Raw genomic sequence first — 19,018 nt, forward strand, 5'->3', positions numbered from 1 at the left:
AATGTTGATATTTTTTCATGACATTTAATTTCTCCTGGTTTGGTGGTATTTTAATGTAATAGGAAGTATTAAAAACACATCCCGGTGTTGAAAAATTCTGGATATCTTGGTAGTAAATATACTCTTGCCTATCCATTAAAACATTGTATTGCACTGCATGTATGCAAAATGTACATGGTTTAGGGGAAGGATCCAAAAAGCTCTCTCAGAGATTTCAGCTGTCAGTTTCCACTGTGAGGAACATAGTGAGGAAATGGAAGACCACAGGCACAGTTCTAGTTAAGGCCTGAAGTGGCAGGCCAAGAAAAACCTCAGATAGGCAGAGGCGAAGGATGGTGAGAACAGTCATAGTCAACCCACAGAGCAGCTCCAAAGACCTACAACATCATGTTGCTGCAGATGGTGTCACTGTGCATCATTTAACTATTGAGCGCACTTTGCACAAGGAGAGGCTGTATGGGACAGTAATGCAGAAGAAGCCTTTTCTGCACACACGCCACAAACAGAGTCGCTAAAGCATATTTGGACAAGCCAGCTTCATTTTGGAATAAGGTGCTGTGGACTCATGAAACTAAACTGCGTTATTTGGACATAACAAGGGGCGGTATGCATGGTGGGAAAAGAACACAGCACTCCAAGACAAACACTTGGTGCCCACAGTAACATTTGGTGGTGGTTCCATCATGCTGTGGGGCTGTGGGGCCAGTGCAGGTACTGGGAATCTTGTTAAAGTTGAGGGTCACATGGATCCCAGTCAATATCAGCAGATTCTTGAGAACAATGTTCAAGAATCAGTGACAAAGTTGAAGTTGTGCCGGGGCTGGATACTTCAACAAGACAACGACCCTAAACACTGCTCAGAATCTACTGAGGCGTTTATGCAGAGGAACAAGTACAACGTTCTGGAACGGCCATCTCAGTCCCCAGACCTGAATATTATTGAAAATCTGTGGTGGGATTTAAAGCGGGCTGTCTGTGCTCAGAAACCATCAAACCTGACTGAACTGGAGATGTTTTATAAAGAAGAACGGTCCAAAATACCTTCAACCAGAATCCAGACTCTCATTGGAAGCTATAGGAAGAGTTTAGAGGCTGTTATTTCTGCAAAAGGAGGATCTACTAAATATTGATGAAATTTTCTATTGGGGTGCCCAAAATTATGCACCTGCCTAATTTTGTTTAAATAATTATTGAAGACTTTCTGTAAATCCTGTAAACTTTATTTCACTTCTCAAATATCCCTGTGTTCATCTGCTTTATGATATATTTAACTGAAACTGCTGATCTGAACAACCAATGATTTATAAAGGAAAATCATGACAATTATCAGGGGTGGCCAAACATTTGCAGACCACTGCATCATCTGAATAGCGGGTCTTGTGCCAAAAAATGATTTCCAGTATTTTCCAAAAAAATGATTGCTGGTATTTATATAGTTGTAAATTACTTGCTGACGTATGGTCTGTCAAGCATATCTCGAATATTATCTCTCATGAATGATGTCAACTCATTTTGAGTCATAAATAACACTCCTGTCACATGGTAGAAGCTGCAATTTTTGGCAACACCGGCAGATAGTGTTGCCAACTTAGTGACTTTGTCACTTGGACTTTTCAGACCCCCCTAGTGACTTTTTTTTTTTGTCCAAAAAGTGACCAGCATCAAATTTAGTGACTTTTCCCGGTGTCATCGGGGACTTTTGAAGAGTTTTAGAGATATGCCGTGTTGTTCCAAAAAAATGATTTCCAGTATTTCCCCCTAAAAAATTATTGGTTGTATTTAAATGGCTGTAGATTAATTTTTGGCCTAACATCTGTGAAACATCTGTGTCAAACACATCTCTCGTGAATGATATTATGTCATTCTGAGCGAGAAACAACACTCCTGTCACAGGTAGAAGCTGCAATCACTTCTTGGCAAAGTGCCTTTCATATATTCTTTATTAATGAAGGTAAAAATTATCATTGACATTAAAAATGTCTTTTTTCCTGAGAGATCTGCCAAGAGGGCTGCAGAAATTGCAACAAATGTAACATTATAGTTCTATAAAGGGTAGCCAAAAACGACTGGACTGATTATAATGCTGATACAGTAATGCAGTCATAAATATATTTGCAAAACAAGTCATTTCTTCATTTTATATATAAGCCCTTCATAAATCCTGTGCGCCACAGTCTATTTACCGATATAAGAAAGATAATACAGTAAAAAAAAAAAAAATAAAATCGGAAATCACTTTTTGGCACAACACCGGAAACATGAAAATTCCGTTGTCGCCGTGTTTTGTGTACATACAGCAATACTGCGGCCCTTCCTACGCTGTGGCATCGCCCGGACCTCTCTTCGGCCGAGGGGGACACCTAACCCCACCCCCGGTCCTCGATTCGTCCTTTGGCGAGTTTTAAGACAGCCAACAGCGAGTTTTCTTACACAAAACTTGGCAGCAGTGCCAGCCGCCAATCACCAGATTGCGTACAAATATAAGCATAGATGACAACACGCCAGGAACATATAGAATTAATGTACATACCTTCTGAATAAAATCCATCATGGTTTTCTGCGGTTTACTGCGTACGGCTTACATTTTTGATTCAGCTTTTTGGAACAATACTTCCACTTCCTTGTTGAATTTATCTTCGGCGGTTTTGGCTGCTTTCCACACCTGCTGCGCCGCACTCACAGCTTATTCCTGTCTAATATCGTTATTGAGTCTTTCTGTGAATCGATGATGGCCTATTTTAGAAAATTCAATGAAGCCTTTGAATTGATCCGCCAGATCGGAGGCCATATCGCTGCAGACCACAGAACGGCGCAGTGGTGTACAAGTGAACGAGAGCGCCTCCGTGGATGCGCTGAGTTCTACGCTGTTGAATTTACTCGCGAGGAATGACATTATTTGCGGGGATTATGTTTGTAACTTTTGACTTAAAAGTATTCCATATTCGTCTGATCCATAATTGGAGTTTGCAGTTTTCCAGTGAACACTCATTAAAACGGCCACTCTCTGTCTTCGGGGGAGGGGCGTGGTCACAAACAGACTGACAGATCACATGCAGACGGGCAGGCCAGACCCACGCGGAGAAATTTTCATTTTAGACTTTACGACTCATTTTATTTCTCCGTTTCATAAGCGAACTGTTCAACCAGATAGTTATATTTTTATTTACAAAAAAAAGCGGTTACAATTTCAAGCACTTTCAAGCACTATATCCAAAATTCAAGCACTTTTCAAACCTTGAAAGGACAATATTAAAATTCAAGCATTTTTAAGGATTTCCAGCACCCGTACGAACCCTGAATAAAAAACGGGAATCCACTTTGTATTTGTATGCAACTCTATCAGCAGCGTTCTCGTAACATCCCGCCTCAACATGAATAACAGGCTCTCTGCCCACAGCGCTCCCTGGTCAGCTGTTAGAGCCATGGTAAAACATGCCTTCAAAATAAGATACACCGCAAAAACAAATTCAGTAGAAATCACCTCAGTCGGATTCAAATGGCCCAGTTTGGGGTCTATTAACGAATTTCGCTGCAATGGCTTCTGCTTCATCTATGAATTTGCTTCTGCAAATTTTATAATCTGAAATTTTACTCGTAAGTGCAAATTTGTAGCTTACACTTGCCACGATTGTCCCCGGTGAAATGAACTGATATAAACACTAAAACAATTTCCAGGCGTTGTTAGTGTGTGTGTAGTTGTGCACGAACGAGCCGATGCATGGAAGTGGGCGGACAGGAGCTGAGGAGGGTTTTAGCGCTAAACTCATCCAGTTTATGCGATCACATTTAACTGGAAATTTATTACAATGGGACCAGATTTTTCATCCGAGGTAGGTGAATATCCGACGGATTTATGTGATGATTTTATTGGAATTAATGTTAGGAAAAATCAGGACCTGCAGATGCCATCCAACTAGAGCGAAAACCCGATTTGTGCGACTTCGACTTAGGTGATTTTTACTGTATAAAGCGCATGAAAAATACAACTCACCATAACACTGAATCAGTGTAAGCCCCCTGAGCTTGTTTCTCTGATACTCATTTTTGCTGGCTTCTGGTTTGACTGGGTTCGGCCGATTTCACATGGAGCGTGGCTGCAGAGCCGCGGTGTCAAGCGCTGGAGAGTCAGTTTGATGGCTGGGTCTACCTCACTGCTATCCCCGGTGTTGATAAATAAAAATGGTAAATGGACTAGTTCTTACATAGCGCTTTTCTACTCTTGTTGAGCACTCAAAAATTTAAAGAAGCGTTATGTAGGTCAACCAACCGATTTCGTTAGACAGGCCTGAAGCTTCTGGGTTTAATTTTAGCGGTGACGTATCATGTGAGCAGAAACGTCTTGACACGTCAAGAGGAAGTCATGGAGGGAAGTAACGGAGCGAATCCGCCCATTTTTCAAAATAAAATATAGTTTAGGCGCAGATGATAAGTAAAACGGAAATAATTTAAGTTATTTATTCTTTATGTGCGGCCCGGTACCGGTCCACGGCCCGGGGGTTGGGGACCTCTGCTGTAACAGGCGGCTTTATTAGTTGGAACATGAACTCGGGTTCAACTTGTGCTGTTGTCGGTTGTCACTACATCAGTCTGTACATTTTTTCAAATTATTTTATTATGTAAATTTGTTCTTTTTCCCCCAAATTATACTACCCAGTTGCACATCCTATTACTGTATTTTCTCCTTATGTTTTAAGTTTTCCTTTAATGTACAGCCTCTTATTTGTTTACGTTATTTTATTTATAGTGTGACACTACAGCATACAGCCTACACAAAGCTTAAACAATGCCTGCCTTCATGTAAACACGTAGCAGTTAGCAGGATGACAGCTGCGTGTCTCCTCGATCAGCCTTCAGCCAGTCCAGTGTTTCTGTTTCAGTGATCTGAACACTCTGATATCCAGATCAGTGATTTACCTTCCACAGAACAGCTGCAGCATCACTGCATGTTTTCCCTAATCAGCGATACAGGAACAGCTGACTGTCTCCACCGCTCCACTTTCCCTTAGCATGACCCATGCTAAGGGCTTAGCTTGGCTGATGCTCTGGCTCGGCTCTACAGCTGCTTTAAGGAAAACAACGTTGCCTTGTTTGTTAAGCATTACTTTATTGATTTTATTGCTTTGAAGGTAATCTGGTACTCTTATAATTACGTGATTCCTCACAAAACAAAGGTAACCGATAATGTGGATGTAGCTGACTTCAGGCCATAATTTCATGTCGTTTACACAAGTGACGGGTGAGGCACTGTTACCTCGCTGCTTTTTAAAACATCCTTGCAATGTATCCACCTCTGATGTGGTACCATTTAGACAGACTCCCACAGAGGGGCACCTCTGTGGGAACCTGGACAAACGTATTCGACTCAGTCCCATAAAAGGTGCACACAGACATGCACCGTTTACAGGTTCCCTAAAACCAACATTTAACACACACACACCCACACACACACACACACGGATCTAAGATAAGCGGGTCAAATCTGACCCATATATTCAAAGGGACCATACATACAAGCTACTACAGCCTGAGAAGAGGTTATAAATGAAGACGCCCTCCTCCCACCTGCAGACTGGTGACGGTGAAGTTGGCGATGAGGCGAATGACCTCGGGGTAGTTCTCTACTTTGACCAGCTCGCCCAGCTGGTAGTTACTCTTCAGCCTCGCCAGCAGGCGGCAGAACTCGTGGTAGTTGTTCGGATCGGGCAAACACTGAAGCACAAACACACGTTTTCAAAAACACGCCAAGCTGCAGAGAGGTGTGTGTTCAAGCGAGGCAGGTATGTGTTACCTGTGGGTTTGCCAATATCCTCTTCACCCCGTCCACCAAGTGTGAGAGAAACTTCGCTCGCTCTGCGTTGTTGAAGAGAGACCTCCGGACTGAGGCGATCTGAACTAGACACGACAACACCTGCGCACACACACGCAGACACACACAGGCTCACAAACAGGAAGTTTCTCGCCTCAGTCTGCAGGTTTTAATCACATGACTGTGCTCACTTACCAACGGGGAAAGGGATGGAGGGATGGAATGATACAAATTGAAAAACAGCTGCAGGGTGGAGGAATCGAGAAAGGCTGCGGGAGAGAAAACAGACGTATTTAACCTTTTTTGCACCGCCGAGCCGCCTGCTGCACAGCTGTCACACTATCCTGACCCAACTGTAAAGACACCCTCCACATTTACAAACTGCTGCTTTCTACAACAGCAGCGAGTCACGTGCAGGAAATGAACAAACATTTTTCCATGATCCTTTTGCCCGGCCCCGCCCCCTCGTGCAGCTACCTGATCTCCATGATGTGGGGATCTGCACGGTGCACAGGTCGTCCGACGACTCGTCCGTGGAGGTTCCTATGAAGTCGTAGTTGAGGCAATTGTAGCTGAGCTTGAGGAGCTGCATCAGCAGGCCGTGCTGGGACTCATCGTTCAGGTTCAGGTTCTTCCCCGAAGCCTGAAAGACAAACACATCTTCAGCTGCCTTCTGCTCTCCGTATCCACGACTAATCCAACACGCCGACGCCGCCTCATCAACAAGAACTTCAGAGCTCGCTTCAGACTCAAAATAAATTTTAGTGTGACCTCTCAGGGCACCTTTGCATGATTCATGGATGAAAATGAGCCTTCTCTTTCTGAGACCGGGCCTTCGTGCAGCCTCTCAGTTCATCCTCTGTTGTTTTAGCTCCTGTGTGTTTAACGAGCTGCAGGCGGGACGAAGCCGCTGAAACAAACCTGTTTGAGGAGGTTGCAGGAAAGCGTGAAAATGTCAAAGAGCGAGGAGTCTCTGAACGAGGAGGCGATCTTCCTGTGTTTGGTCAGCGGGTGCGTCGTGTCGGCCTGAGGAGGAAACACAGGAGGTTAAACCGGGAGATGCACACGCTGGTTATTTTAATATCCTGTTTGCTGCGCACGCTGCTCACCGAGTTTAAGTCACTTCAGTGTTTTTCATTTATTTCTATTAATCCGTTTTACTGAGCTTTCAGCTCTGAATTAAATGTTTTTGAGCTAATTTACATTTTTTACTCATTTCTAAGCTGTTATTATGATGATTATTACTGATCACTAATCAAACAGTGATTTGTATTCGATTAGCTTTCTGGTATTTTCCTCTGAATAAAGCTTGTCTGTTATTTAACCCGGTCAGCTGATTCCTCTGAGTTCGTTAACCACCATGTGACTCACCTGATTGATCTCATTGGTCAGCTGGGACAGGATGGTGACGCCTATGATGCAGTGTTCAACGCTGTCCTGTAAACACAGCAGCAACAGCAGCTTAGAGAAGATCAGGTTCAACTAATCCAGGCTTAATTAATCCTGTTTCTGTTGGCTCCTCCTCCTTACACATCGAACAGAAAAATGGAGGAGTGGTTCAGGGAATCAAACTGTTCCAGCTGCACGTTTACATCAGAATGAATCCTTCGCTGACGCCACTGGACCTGCCGTGCAGTTACAAACACGCCAAAGCTCTGACGTGTCTGCACGGCTCCAGCTAACGAGCCGCCCAGCACGCCGACCTTTTCCAGGCTTATAACTTTATTCTGACCAAATACATAAATAAAAGACCGGGTTCAAAGGTCACCCGTCCAGGAGTGTTCCAGCGCTCTGACCTGCAGGAAGCGCGTCACGTCGCCGATCACGTTTCTGAAGACGTAGTCGTCCTTCTGACAGTCGAACCAGCCCAGCTTGGTGATCCTGGCGTAAAGCTGGATCAGCGCCTGCGTCACAAACGCCGCCAACTTCGGCCGTGTCGCCAGATAGTTCAGCACATAGTTCCCTGAACGCCACAGAGACAGGAAACTCAGCACCAGCTTTTCAAAATAAAACAAACACCCTACAACACGTTCAACTGCTCATTCTGCTTTGTTGTATTTTTACATCCTGTGAGCTCAGCAGGAGATACTCACGGATGTCGATGCGTTGCTCGAGGGGTAGAGGGTTGCTGGTCCGAGAAACCAGTTTAGACAAACAGGTGGCTGCGAGCAGCTGAGAATATGAAGACTGAGAGAGAAAAAGCAGGCGGGTTAGGAGCAACATCATCATCTCTGACATCCAGCTAAATCCATCTACTCTGATGGCACAGGAAGAACCTCTCAGACCCACAGCTGAACATCTCCATCTTTATCTCAGACAGATAAAAAATACAAGAACTAAAATCAGAAACAACACCTGGGTGGCCCACCTGTGCCAAACACTGCATCTATACAGAAACCTGTTCATTAATGTGAAATATGAGCTGAGCTTTAATACCATCATAGCAGGTCTGTGCTGTGATGGTATTAAAGCTCGAGCTGGCTGCACAGGTAAACACACACTCAGGTGAACAGGCCAGAAAATGACCTGAGCTCATTCACATTCATGAACGTGAGCATGAAGCTGACGCAGCATAATGAGAACAACTGCCTAAGATCAATCAAAAAGGAAGTCAGCATCTCCATAAAGCTCATCAGCAGGTGGAAGCAGGAAGTGCTCCAACTCCTCCTGGTAGAGGCTGCACTGACTTTGGATCAGTGGACCAACCAGCACCATCAGCAGCAGATGGCCTGGACCCCAAACCATCAGAGCCTGCAGAAAGTCCTCACTGGGCTTCAAACACCTCGGACTCGGTGCTGCTCCTCTTCTTCCAGACGAAACAGAAAGTTTCCTTTCAGCTTTAAAGAGTGCAGTCCTCCTCAGGGAAGCTCTTCAGGTCTGATATCAGGACTGTGACAGCTGGAGCTGCTTTACTGAAGACATTTGTGGGTGGACGTTCTTGGTGCTCATTAACACGACTCCATACAGCACTCTGAACCTCCCGGTGGATCTTCACTGATCTCTGACATGATACTTTCACAATCATCCAAATAAAAATAAACCCTTGAACTGGTCTAACAGGTACAGAATATCCAAGGTTGCTGAATTAGATTATAAAAATAAACTTGCTCACATCAGAGATGCTCTGATATTTTAACATCAATCTGAGGTGTGTGCCAGCATTCATGGATCATATGTCAGGACTTTGTGGGTCTCCGCCCCATGAAGATCTCCTGCCTGCAGGGATGGCTGAAACCACCTTTCATCAGGGCCTAACCTCCATCTGCCATGTATGCTGAGTCTTATCTACAGTTTTATTAGCAGGACCCCCCCCCCCCCCCCCCCGAGAATTATATCTGCTAATGTGGGAATGTTGAAGCAGCTCAGGTGGGACAGTTTGGTGCTGTTTCTACTCACGCTGCCTCTCTCCAGCAGCAGCTGACATTTGCTGAGACAGTCGGGGCTGTTGGTGAACTCCACCAGAGCTTTCTCGGCCTGGTGTCGGACGGCGGTGTCGGTGGTCTCGTACAGCTGCTTACACAGGATCTCCAGCTGGGCAAGGCCCTGAATAAAGACAGAGAAGAGGACACGGGCTTATCAGAGAGCAGCAGCCTTTCCTAGTTTCAGAGACAGACTCGGGAGGAGCGCAGAGATTAGAACCAGATAAAACAGGCCCCCCACACCGAGCCTTTAAATGCTCATAATCACAGGATAAACAAGCTTTTCTGCCTCCTGAAGCTTTAATGATCTCGGGCTACTCTCCAGGAAAACTGCACCATCACAGAGTCAAGGATGGAGGAGCTCAGGTGGAGGCTGCTTGTGCTTACAGACATGGCGGTGCGTTCGCTGCCTCCACCCGTGCGAGGCGTTTGTGGTACATGGAGCGATATTACCGAGCGTTGCATCATGTGCATCGAACCTCTGCGGGTCTCAGATAAGAGGGGAGCAGCAAACCCAGGGTGCACGCCAACGTCTGCAGCGCCTCATCACAGACTCACTTCACACGAACCTGATAAAGTTCAGCAGGAATAACCACACACACACACACACACACACACACACACACACACACACACACACACACACACACACACACACACACACACACCAAACTACACCCAAACCCTGGAATAACAACACTGAGGGAAAAATAACTGAAAGATATGAAAAGGAATAATATTTCAACTGCTACATTTAACATTTCCCCCATTTTCTTGTGTAAGTTTTCCATTTTTTCCTGAGGAGATGAAGTCACCCTGATTCACACTTCCTCTGATTCCAGCTCTTCCCGATGCTCCCGACTCTGTCCCACTCCCAACGCAGCAGCTGACAGATGGTTCTGCTTTCTAATTTTAAATCAAACTGTTTCTATTTTTATTTGGTCGTGCGCGGCCGGCCTGCAGACAGATGATTCCTGGATTTTACTAGGTTTATTTTGCAGGGACTCACCTGAGTGTTTTAATGTCACAGGTGACGTCTCGACAGGCTCCAGTTAGAACACGTGGGCAGTGTTACTGTGGCTTTAAAGCGCCGTTAATGACATGGGCGAGGATGACGATACCGACCCGGACACATCTGAAAAGTGAAGCCTTAAACCTGCTTCCTCTCTAACGACCAGCTGGGGGCGACACCTCTGGTTGTAAAAAGCAGTCTGATTGGATGGAAGTCTATGAAAAACACCTTCCTGATGGTTTCAGGCCTGACTGAGTTCAATTTGGAGATGACGGTCCTGTTAGAGTCAGGAAGGATGATGAAGAGGAGGAGTCACTGTGACTGATCCGCCGCTCATCGTCGTGCCTGGTTTCCCTCAGAATCAGCACAGTAACTGGTTTATGCAATGAAGCCATGGAAATGTTACAGACCCTTGAAGTACACACAGATTTGATTTTTAAAAACTTTTGAGGACCTGAAGCTGTCTGATCGACGCATCGTGGCCAAACCGCATCATTTCTCCACAGCCACAAGCTGCACGCACGACTGCTAAAATGTGACAGCATTCAAAGCGAGGAGATGAGCCTGAGCAGCCACCTGTATTTACCCACAATGCACTCTGTGAGGTTCCCTGCAGTGATTCAGCCATTCAGACTGTGGTGGATCCATCACTGATGCTCACAGGAACCAGGTTTAGTCTCTGGCCTGAGACTCTGTAAAACTGATCCGGATGCAGTTTCTAACAGAGATTAAATGTGCTTTTCAGTGCTGAAAGTTTCATGTAGAGATCTGCTGGACTGATGAAGCCATGAGGGCTCCAAGATGCAGTACATGGACCCTGTGTACTTCCTGTAACTGAAAGTACTCATAGAATGAAGGTAAAACTTTGCATGGCTTCATTAAATGATTGATCTGGTTGATTTTATTCATAATGACCCTTTATAAAGAAAAATCAGGACTAAAGAGCGCACTCAGGGCTGCACAGAGTACACAGAGAACTCAGTGCTGTACTTGAGAAATCATTCAGGAACAACCTGAATTTCTTCCATGTAAACGGGTCCCAATAACACAGGAGCTGGTTTTACAACGTCGTTCAACAGTTTCCTCATTGTGCTGCCACTGAGCAATGCTTCTGAAGTCCTCTCAGATTACAGCTTTCACACTCACAACCATCAGACAGTCGTGTCAGATCAGTGCACGAGCTCTGCACGGCCCTCACATCCAGACTGAAAGTGGCTCCTGATGACCTGCAGGTCTGCGCTCACTCACTGCACTGAACAGCAGGTGTGTCCGTTTCTTTGTTACATAGTTGTAGCTTCAGCTGCTCTCTTGGCCACACCTCTTAATCTCAGTGAGACTTTTACCTGGACACAACAACACAAATACAGTTTGGCTCAACTGCAACTGCTTTCCAGCACCACAAGACAAGAAAAAACTTCCAGATTTCCAGGAAGACAAAAACAAATCTCTGAAGGTGTAACTGAGCAGCCTTACGTTTACCTGCAACAATTAAAATACGGTAAATGAAAAATGACACCCCCCCCCCAAACACTGAGTTCACCATCATGTAAGAATCATCAAACCCTCACACCTGAAAGGCTGAAGCTGGAACATTTTGGGAAATGTGAGCATCAAATCATCCATGAAGCTGTTCCCTGGCTGCAGTCTAAGCAGGGATACGGGCCTCCCTGCAGCTTCAGAATGGCTCAGCATTCATTTATCAATAAATCATCCAGCTTTAACATTGATCTGTCTGCAAATACAGTCCCACTGTCTTTGCTTTATGGTGCTCACACGTCCTCCTTGGTGCTAACTTTGTGTTTCAATCGTTGTTCGAATGACGTTTGAGGTGTAAAGAAAACTTCGTCTTCCTCATGTTGAATCTGAGTTGGGCTGCAGCTATGGATTATTTTAGTAATTGATTATTTAACCGATTAATCGGATAAGAAATACTTTTGTCTTATTAAGTTCATCTGCATATTTTAACTTCCATAGATTTACTGCAGCTGTTTCCCTGTGTTAAACAAACAGCATGGATGGAGCAGCTACAGAGTTCTCTTTTCTTCACCTGCTGATCAGGTGATCAATGAAGGACCTCCAGCTGTTTCCCAGTAAAGGTTTTAAGGTGGTTACGGGAACAAGCGCTGCTGCTTTGGACGCTAGAAAAACGCTTCCTTTCACTCCACCTGAGCTCACCGTCTGAGTAATGGCTCCGCCTCTTTGCACACATGTGCAGACAGACTGCACGTAAAACAGCTGCTGTGTTATCAGTGTTTTTGTTGAAAACTGGGGGCTGCAAAAGCGTAATGTTGTAATGCTTTGTATTCACGGGCATTCTCCTAAATACACTGCTAAAAAAAAAATAAAGGGAACACTTAAACAACACAATATAACTCCAAGTAAATCAAACTTCTGTGCAATCAAACTGTCCACTTAGGAAGCAACACTGATTGACAATCAATTTCACATGCTGTTGTGCAAATGGAATAGACAACAGGTGGAAATTATTGGCAATTAGCAAGACAGACTCAATAAAGGAGTGGTTCTGCAGGTGGGGACCACAGACCACTTCTCAGTACCTATGCTTTCTGGCTGATGTTTTGGTCACTTTTGAATGTTGGCGGTGCTTTCACACTCGTGGTAGCATGAGACGGACTCTACAACCCACACAAGTGGCTCAGGTAGTGCAGCTCATCCAGGATGGCACATCAATGCGAGCTGTGGCGAGAAGGTTTGCTGTGTCTGTCAGCGTAGTGTCCAGAGGCTGGAGGCGCTACCAGGAGACAGGCCAGTACACCAGGAGACGTGGAGGAGGCCGTAGGAGGGCAACAACCCAGCAGCAGGACCGCTACCTCCGCCTTTGTGCAAGGAGGAACATGAGGAGCACTGCCAGAGCCCTGCAAAATGACCTCCAGCAGGCCACAAATGTGCATGTGTCTGCACAAACGGTTAGAAACCGACTCCATGAGGATGGTATGAGGGCCCGACATCCACAGATGGGGGTTGTGCTCACAGCCCAACACTGTGCAGGATGCTTGGCATTTGTCAGAGAACACCAGGATTGGCAAATTCACCACTGGTGCCCTGTGCTCTTCACAGACGAAAGCAGGTTCACACTGAGCACATGTGACAGACGTGACAGAGTCTGGAGATGCCGTGGAGAGCGATCTGCTGCCTGCAACATCCTTCAGCACGACCAGTTTGGCAGTGGGTCAGTAATGGTGTGGGGTGGGGTGGCATTTCTTTGGATGGCCGCACAGTCCTCCATGTGCTCGCCAGCGGTAGCATGACTGCCATTAGGTACCGAGATGAGATCCTCAGACCCCTTGTGAGACCATATGCTGGTGCGGTTGGCCCTGGGTTCCTCCTAATGCAGGACAATGCTAGACCTCATGTGGCTGGAGTGTGTCAGCGGTTCCTGCAAGATGAAGGCATTGAAGCTATGGACTGGCCCGCCCGTTCCCCAGACCTGAATCTGATTGAGCACATCTGGGACATCATGTCTCGCTCCATCCACCAACGTCACGTTGCACCACAGACTGTCCAGGAGTTGGCGGATGCTTTAGTCCAGGTCTGGGAGGAGATCCCTCAGGAGTCCATCCACCACCTCATCAGGAGCATGCCCAGACATTGTAGGGAGGCCACACACAATACTGAGCCTCATTTTGACTTGTTTTAAGGACATTACATCAAAGTTGGATCAGCCTGTAGTGTGTTTTTCCACTTTAATTTTGTGTGCGACTCCAAATCCAGGCCTCCATTGGTTAACAAATTTGATTTCCATTGATGATTTTTGTGTGATTTTGTTGTCAGCACATTCAGCTTTGTACAGAACAAAGTATTCAATGAGAATATTTCATTCATTCAGATCTAGGATGTTATTTGAGTGTTCCCTTTATTTTCATGAGCAGTGTATATTTCTGCTGCAGGTTTATTTTTAGTGGCTAATCAGGGATTAAAACATAAAAAATATTTTGGAGGAGCTCCTCGGTACCAAACGATCGCTAGTGCTAATGGCGATACCTGCTAGGAAACTGTGGTTACGTATCCAATAGCTGAAAATCTCAGCACAGCAAGCACAACACATACATGGGTGTAGAGAGCAGTGGAGGCGTGGAAAAACGTGACAGCGATGACCCACTTGGTGTTAAAGGGTTGTTTTTCCAAATGAAGGAAATCATCGCAGTGATGGAGAACTTGAACGCTGCTAATGCAGGGAAAACGCTCCGCTTATACCTGAGCTGCAGAGTTTAAACGAAGCATCAAAGCAACAAATTTGTGTTGAGGATTTTTTATTATCAAATTATTCTAGTTACTCGATCAATCATTGCAGAGATGCCTTATTTTAGTCAAATAAAGGACAAAGACTCGGTTTACCATCATCTACAACTCAGGAAACCAACGAAACCTGAAGGAAGCAGCAAATACTCTGTTTGCACGATTCAGATATTTCAGTCAATAACTGCTTTATTCTTTAAGGGTTTCCCAAAGTTCCTCTCTCTTTATTCGACCAACAGCTCAGAGTTTCTAATGCATTTTGATCATAAAATGATGTAAAGCAGAGTCCAAGCATCTCTGACTTTCTGTCATTTAATAACCTGAAACTCTGCACAGTCCCTTTAACAACATTCTCCTTTATTATATTCAGGATGTTTCAACCTGCCGAAAATGAGGAGGGTATGTTACTCTGATGGCTGCAGATTTGGGGAGTAAAAATGATGTAAAGTCATTTTCCAGGTGTGAATGTGAATCTGACTTTAAGGTGCAGCTAATGAAGTTTGGGTCCAGCTGGAAACAGCAGGAGAGCTTCAGATCTTTATCTGTGCTGCAGTGTTTCCTGCTCCACTCGCTGCTGCAGACAAACTTTGTGGATGCTGCTAAAAATGAGGTTGTTTCAGCTTTTCAACTTTTGAACCTGACACGAACACACAACTGTGTCAATTTTCATCGTGGCTGCAGTGATACACAAGCACAGCGATTCCCCGACTACAGAGAGGGAGACGCCGCCACAGCTCAGCGAGATTAAACTTTCTTATGGAAAACTTTGTTTTCTTCCTGTTTGGACTTCTACTCCTATCCCAGGGCGGACACAGACCGGCTCTCAGGAGAGTCCAGCACAGCAACAACCTTCAGCCAGAGAGCAACGGTAGCACACGAACATCACAACCCTCTCTGTGATACTGCAGGACCATCTACCACACTGGTGACAGCACGCACAGTTTCCCAGTTAAACAGAATAGTTCACTCTGCTGCAGTGCCCCACAGGTATGTTAGTGGGCACCCTGACCTCAGTACGGGTGTGTCTGCTGAGCCACACTGAATGAACCCTCAACCCCACTTCATAAACATTGGTCACTAAGTTTCAGAAAGCAGGATTATCCAAGCTATGCTCATTGGCTACCGACTTGTGATTGACAGCTCCACCCCTCACTCGTCACACCTGGCTTCCAAACACCTACACAGGATGCCTGAAATGCACCTGCAGCATCTTTTCTTTGTTTCCATCATTTGTATTTTCTACACTGTGCTGACCCGACACTCACCTTTCAGGTAACGCTGTTTATTCCTCGTCTAAACTTACAAAGAGTCACTTTAATAAAAATGAGGTACAATAATAATTTGCAAGTGTCCAAAAGCAGCCTGTGCTAACCAAAGGTGCTGCAGGCCTGTTGGGGAGACATTTTTATAAATCTAACCTTTATTTAACCAGGAAGTAAACCCGAATCAGCCGGTCAGCTGTTTTGGTTCACTTTGGCTCTGCAGGCCCTCATGCTGCAGCTGCCACAGGGGGGCGCTGTCAAAAACATGTGGAATAACTGTACTGTGGATGCAGCACAGAGCTCTGATCCCCGCCTACTGAGACTAGCTTTTGGAACATGGATGCATCCTCCAGAGGCCGGGCTCGCCCGTGCAGCAGGGTGAGAGGTCAGGAGGAGCTCGGAGTAGAGCCGCTGCTCATCATGTGACCAGGACACCTCGTAAGGGAGGGGTTTCAGGTGTGTCCTCCGAGCGGGAGGGCAGACCCAGGACACGCTGCAGAGGTGATGTCTCTCAGCTGCTCTGGGGACACCTCGAGGTGCCCCTGGATGGAGGAGGAGGAGACGGTGAGAGGGGGGGTCTCTGCTTAGACTGCTGCCCTGTGATCCGGACATGCATCAGAAACCAGAAATAATAAACTCATGGAAACAGGCTGAGCCAAATGTGAACCCCAGAGCTGTTTATTTATTGTGAGGTTTTATTCAATCTTGTTTTTGGTATATAGACTCCTGCCAGAAAAATAAGGCACTGCGAGCTTAAAGGCCCGCTTATGCAGAAATATAATAATATAAATGCTGGGAAACAATTCAGGAGATGCTGTTTGGTCTGCAGCTCTTCTCCATAAACAGAAAACCTGTGGGAGGTTTCAGGGAGCAGACGGATGATCGGCTATTATCTAAAGATTAGCAGATGGACATTTAATCATCATGAGTAGCAGCCGTAAACATCACAGGAGTGTCAGAGCACGGCTGCTAATACATACGGCCCCTTTTTATTTAAAAATAAATAAATTTAAAAAATCTATAAATTCTAAGCATGTCCACACTTAAAGAAGAACTGAAACCTGAAACAGCTGAGGAGAAACACTCAGTGAGGCTGCTGTCAGTTCATGAACATTATAGAGAGCAGGTTTACACAACTCTAACTATAGGCTCACTACAGGAAGAGTGAGGCACCTCATGGAAAAACTGCAGTAACTGTGGACTGTAATGCAGTTTTCAGACTACGCTAAATCATGCAGTGGGCTGGCCCTCACGATGGATTTGGCCCCGAGTTCATCTTTCACAGTACGATAACTGATAAACGAATTAAAGATAAATTAAAAACAAACAAAGAAAAAAACAAAACAAAAAACAGCTGTGTTGAAACTTCTAAAATGAGATGATTTGAGTTTCTCTTCTGAAAACAGCAAATTAAAGTCTTTTATTACACTGAGGTCTCAAAGGGAAACTGAACGAGGCAGCGATATGTTAATCACTCTTGGGGTAAATGAGTGTCTCATTCACTGGGACCAGTAAAACCATTACGTCAGTGAAGACTTTCACCTGGACAATCAGACATTATGTCACTGAAAGGATCCTGACCTGTGACGGTGAAAGTATCACTGCCGGGGGGCTTTTTAAAGGGTCCAATCTGTAAACCTCATTTTTATAAGGTTTGAAGACACCTGTGACACACCTGAGTTCATATCATCCCGAGCTGATCACAGATAAACTGCTTAAACTTACTTTAAAGTTACTGCTTCAGCCCATAAACTGGGGTCGAGTTTTATTCATCCTGTGCACAAGAAAATATGACGTTGTTTAGCGATCACGTGATCAGCACAGAAAATGAAAGCTGGCTTCACCTGTCCGTGTTTCACCTGTTCAGTGAGCACCTGTACAGCAGCATAAAGTCTACCACTCTAAAAAGTGCCCTGCTTAAATGCTGGAAAGCCTCCGAAGCTCTTAGAGAGCTCCTCCTGGGCATGATGGAGCGAAGCGAAAGCACAACAGAAAGCTCCAAACTTCATCCCTCTCCTCCTCCGGCTCCCAAACATGTGTCCGGAGCGCAGCGGCAAGGCTAGCTACGGCTCCGGGATCCGCACACACATGTAAAATGCCCCGCTGCCCCCTCCCTAAAGCCCCCGCGGGTCCAGCCCGGTGCCGTCGCCCCGGTTCACCGACAAACAGACGGACAGACCCAGTCATGTTTTCAAACACGCTCGGGCGGGAGAAGTTCAGTCTGGAGTTGCTAACGTTAGCCTAGCCGCTGCATGGCAGAGCTAACGGAGCCGAGCTGCGGATAAGAAAAACACCCGAAACTCAGGGACAGAAAGTGCCGGGTACCGGGCCCGGTTAGGTCCGCCGGTTTCGGTTCGCCGGGCCGGCCGGGACAGGCGTGCTCACAGCGGTTCACCGTGGCGCCAGGTGACAGTTCATGCTAGCCTGTCAGCTATCCGGCCGCAGCTAATCATGTTTCATTGTTTACTTCGCTGAAATACGCCGACGTTTCCCGCCGCTCTAACTATGGTCGCGCTCCTCTACCGGGCACGGGGACCGGGGGTCCCCAGGCCGAATCCCCACAGCTCCCCGGCTCCTGCGTTGGTCCCGGAGCCTGGAGCCAACCCTTGCAGCTAGCAGCGGCTAACCTCCAGTCCGTGCTGTCACAGCAGGCCACAAGTCAACACAGGCGGCCGCATCCTTTCTTTCCCCGCCGTCAGCTCCGCCGCGGCCACCGCCCGCACGCAGCGGCCCCACGCCAGCTTGGTGCCGGGAGCGGCGCGCTCGGATCCGGTCTCAGCTTCAGCTGCGCCCACCTACAGAAATTATCGGCGACAAAAACATGAAACCTCTGCTTACCTGCACATGATCCGCCATTTTTCTCCATTTCATGCACCTCTCACTCCCCCGCTTATGGGTCACCACAGGGACAACAGCGCCCCCGCCGGCGGCCGCTGGCAGGACTCCGGCACGGTGCAACGCAACACAGTTTAACCAGAGGTGGCAAAAGTACAGTCATTCTGTACTTAGAAGTACAAATACTTGTGTTAAAAAATACTCTGATAAAAGTTGAAGTACTGCTTCAACTTCTTTGCTCAAGTAAAAGTAAAAAAGTACAGGCTCTGAAATGTACTCAAAGTATGAAATTAAGGGCAGCTTTTTGGAGGACGTTTCTACCAGCTGTTTTTGTGCAAAGCTAACTGACCCTCGTGCTATATTAATGTAATAAAATACAAGACAATACAAACTTTATTTCAATCTAAGTTCTAATTCTAATGAATTA

General features: G+C 46.0%; 1 protein-coding gene across 1 annotated transcript in view; it reads right to left on the minus strand.

Moving 5' to 3' along the window:
- The window catches only part of LOC115776340 (exportin-7-like), a 30,061-nt gene extending 11,371 nt beyond the window's left edge, over positions 1-18,690 (minus strand). Inside the window, 10 exon segments of the mRNA XM_030723973.1 lie at positions 5,563-5,709; positions 5,789-5,908; positions 6,002-6,075; positions 6,284-6,449; positions 6,728-6,832; positions 7,178-7,243; positions 7,603-7,769; positions 7,900-7,993; positions 9,203-9,349; positions 18,595-18,690. Coding sequence (XP_030579833.1) covers positions 5,563-5,709; positions 5,789-5,908; positions 6,002-6,075; positions 6,284-6,449; positions 6,728-6,832; positions 7,178-7,243; positions 7,603-7,769; positions 7,900-7,993; positions 9,203-9,349; positions 18,595-18,627 — 1,119 coding nt within the window. The 5' untranslated portion in view covers positions 18,628-18,690.
- Between the last annotated feature and the right edge of the window lie 328 nt (positions 18,691-19,018).

This window comes from Archocentrus centrarchus, unplaced genomic scaffold, assembly GCF_007364275.1.
Source record: "Archocentrus centrarchus isolate MPI-CPG fArcCen1 unplaced genomic scaffold, fArcCen1 scaffold_30_ctg1, whole genome shotgun sequence".
Classification (NCBI taxonomy): Eukaryota; Metazoa; Chordata; class Actinopteri; order Cichliformes; family Cichlidae; genus Archocentrus; species Archocentrus centrarchus.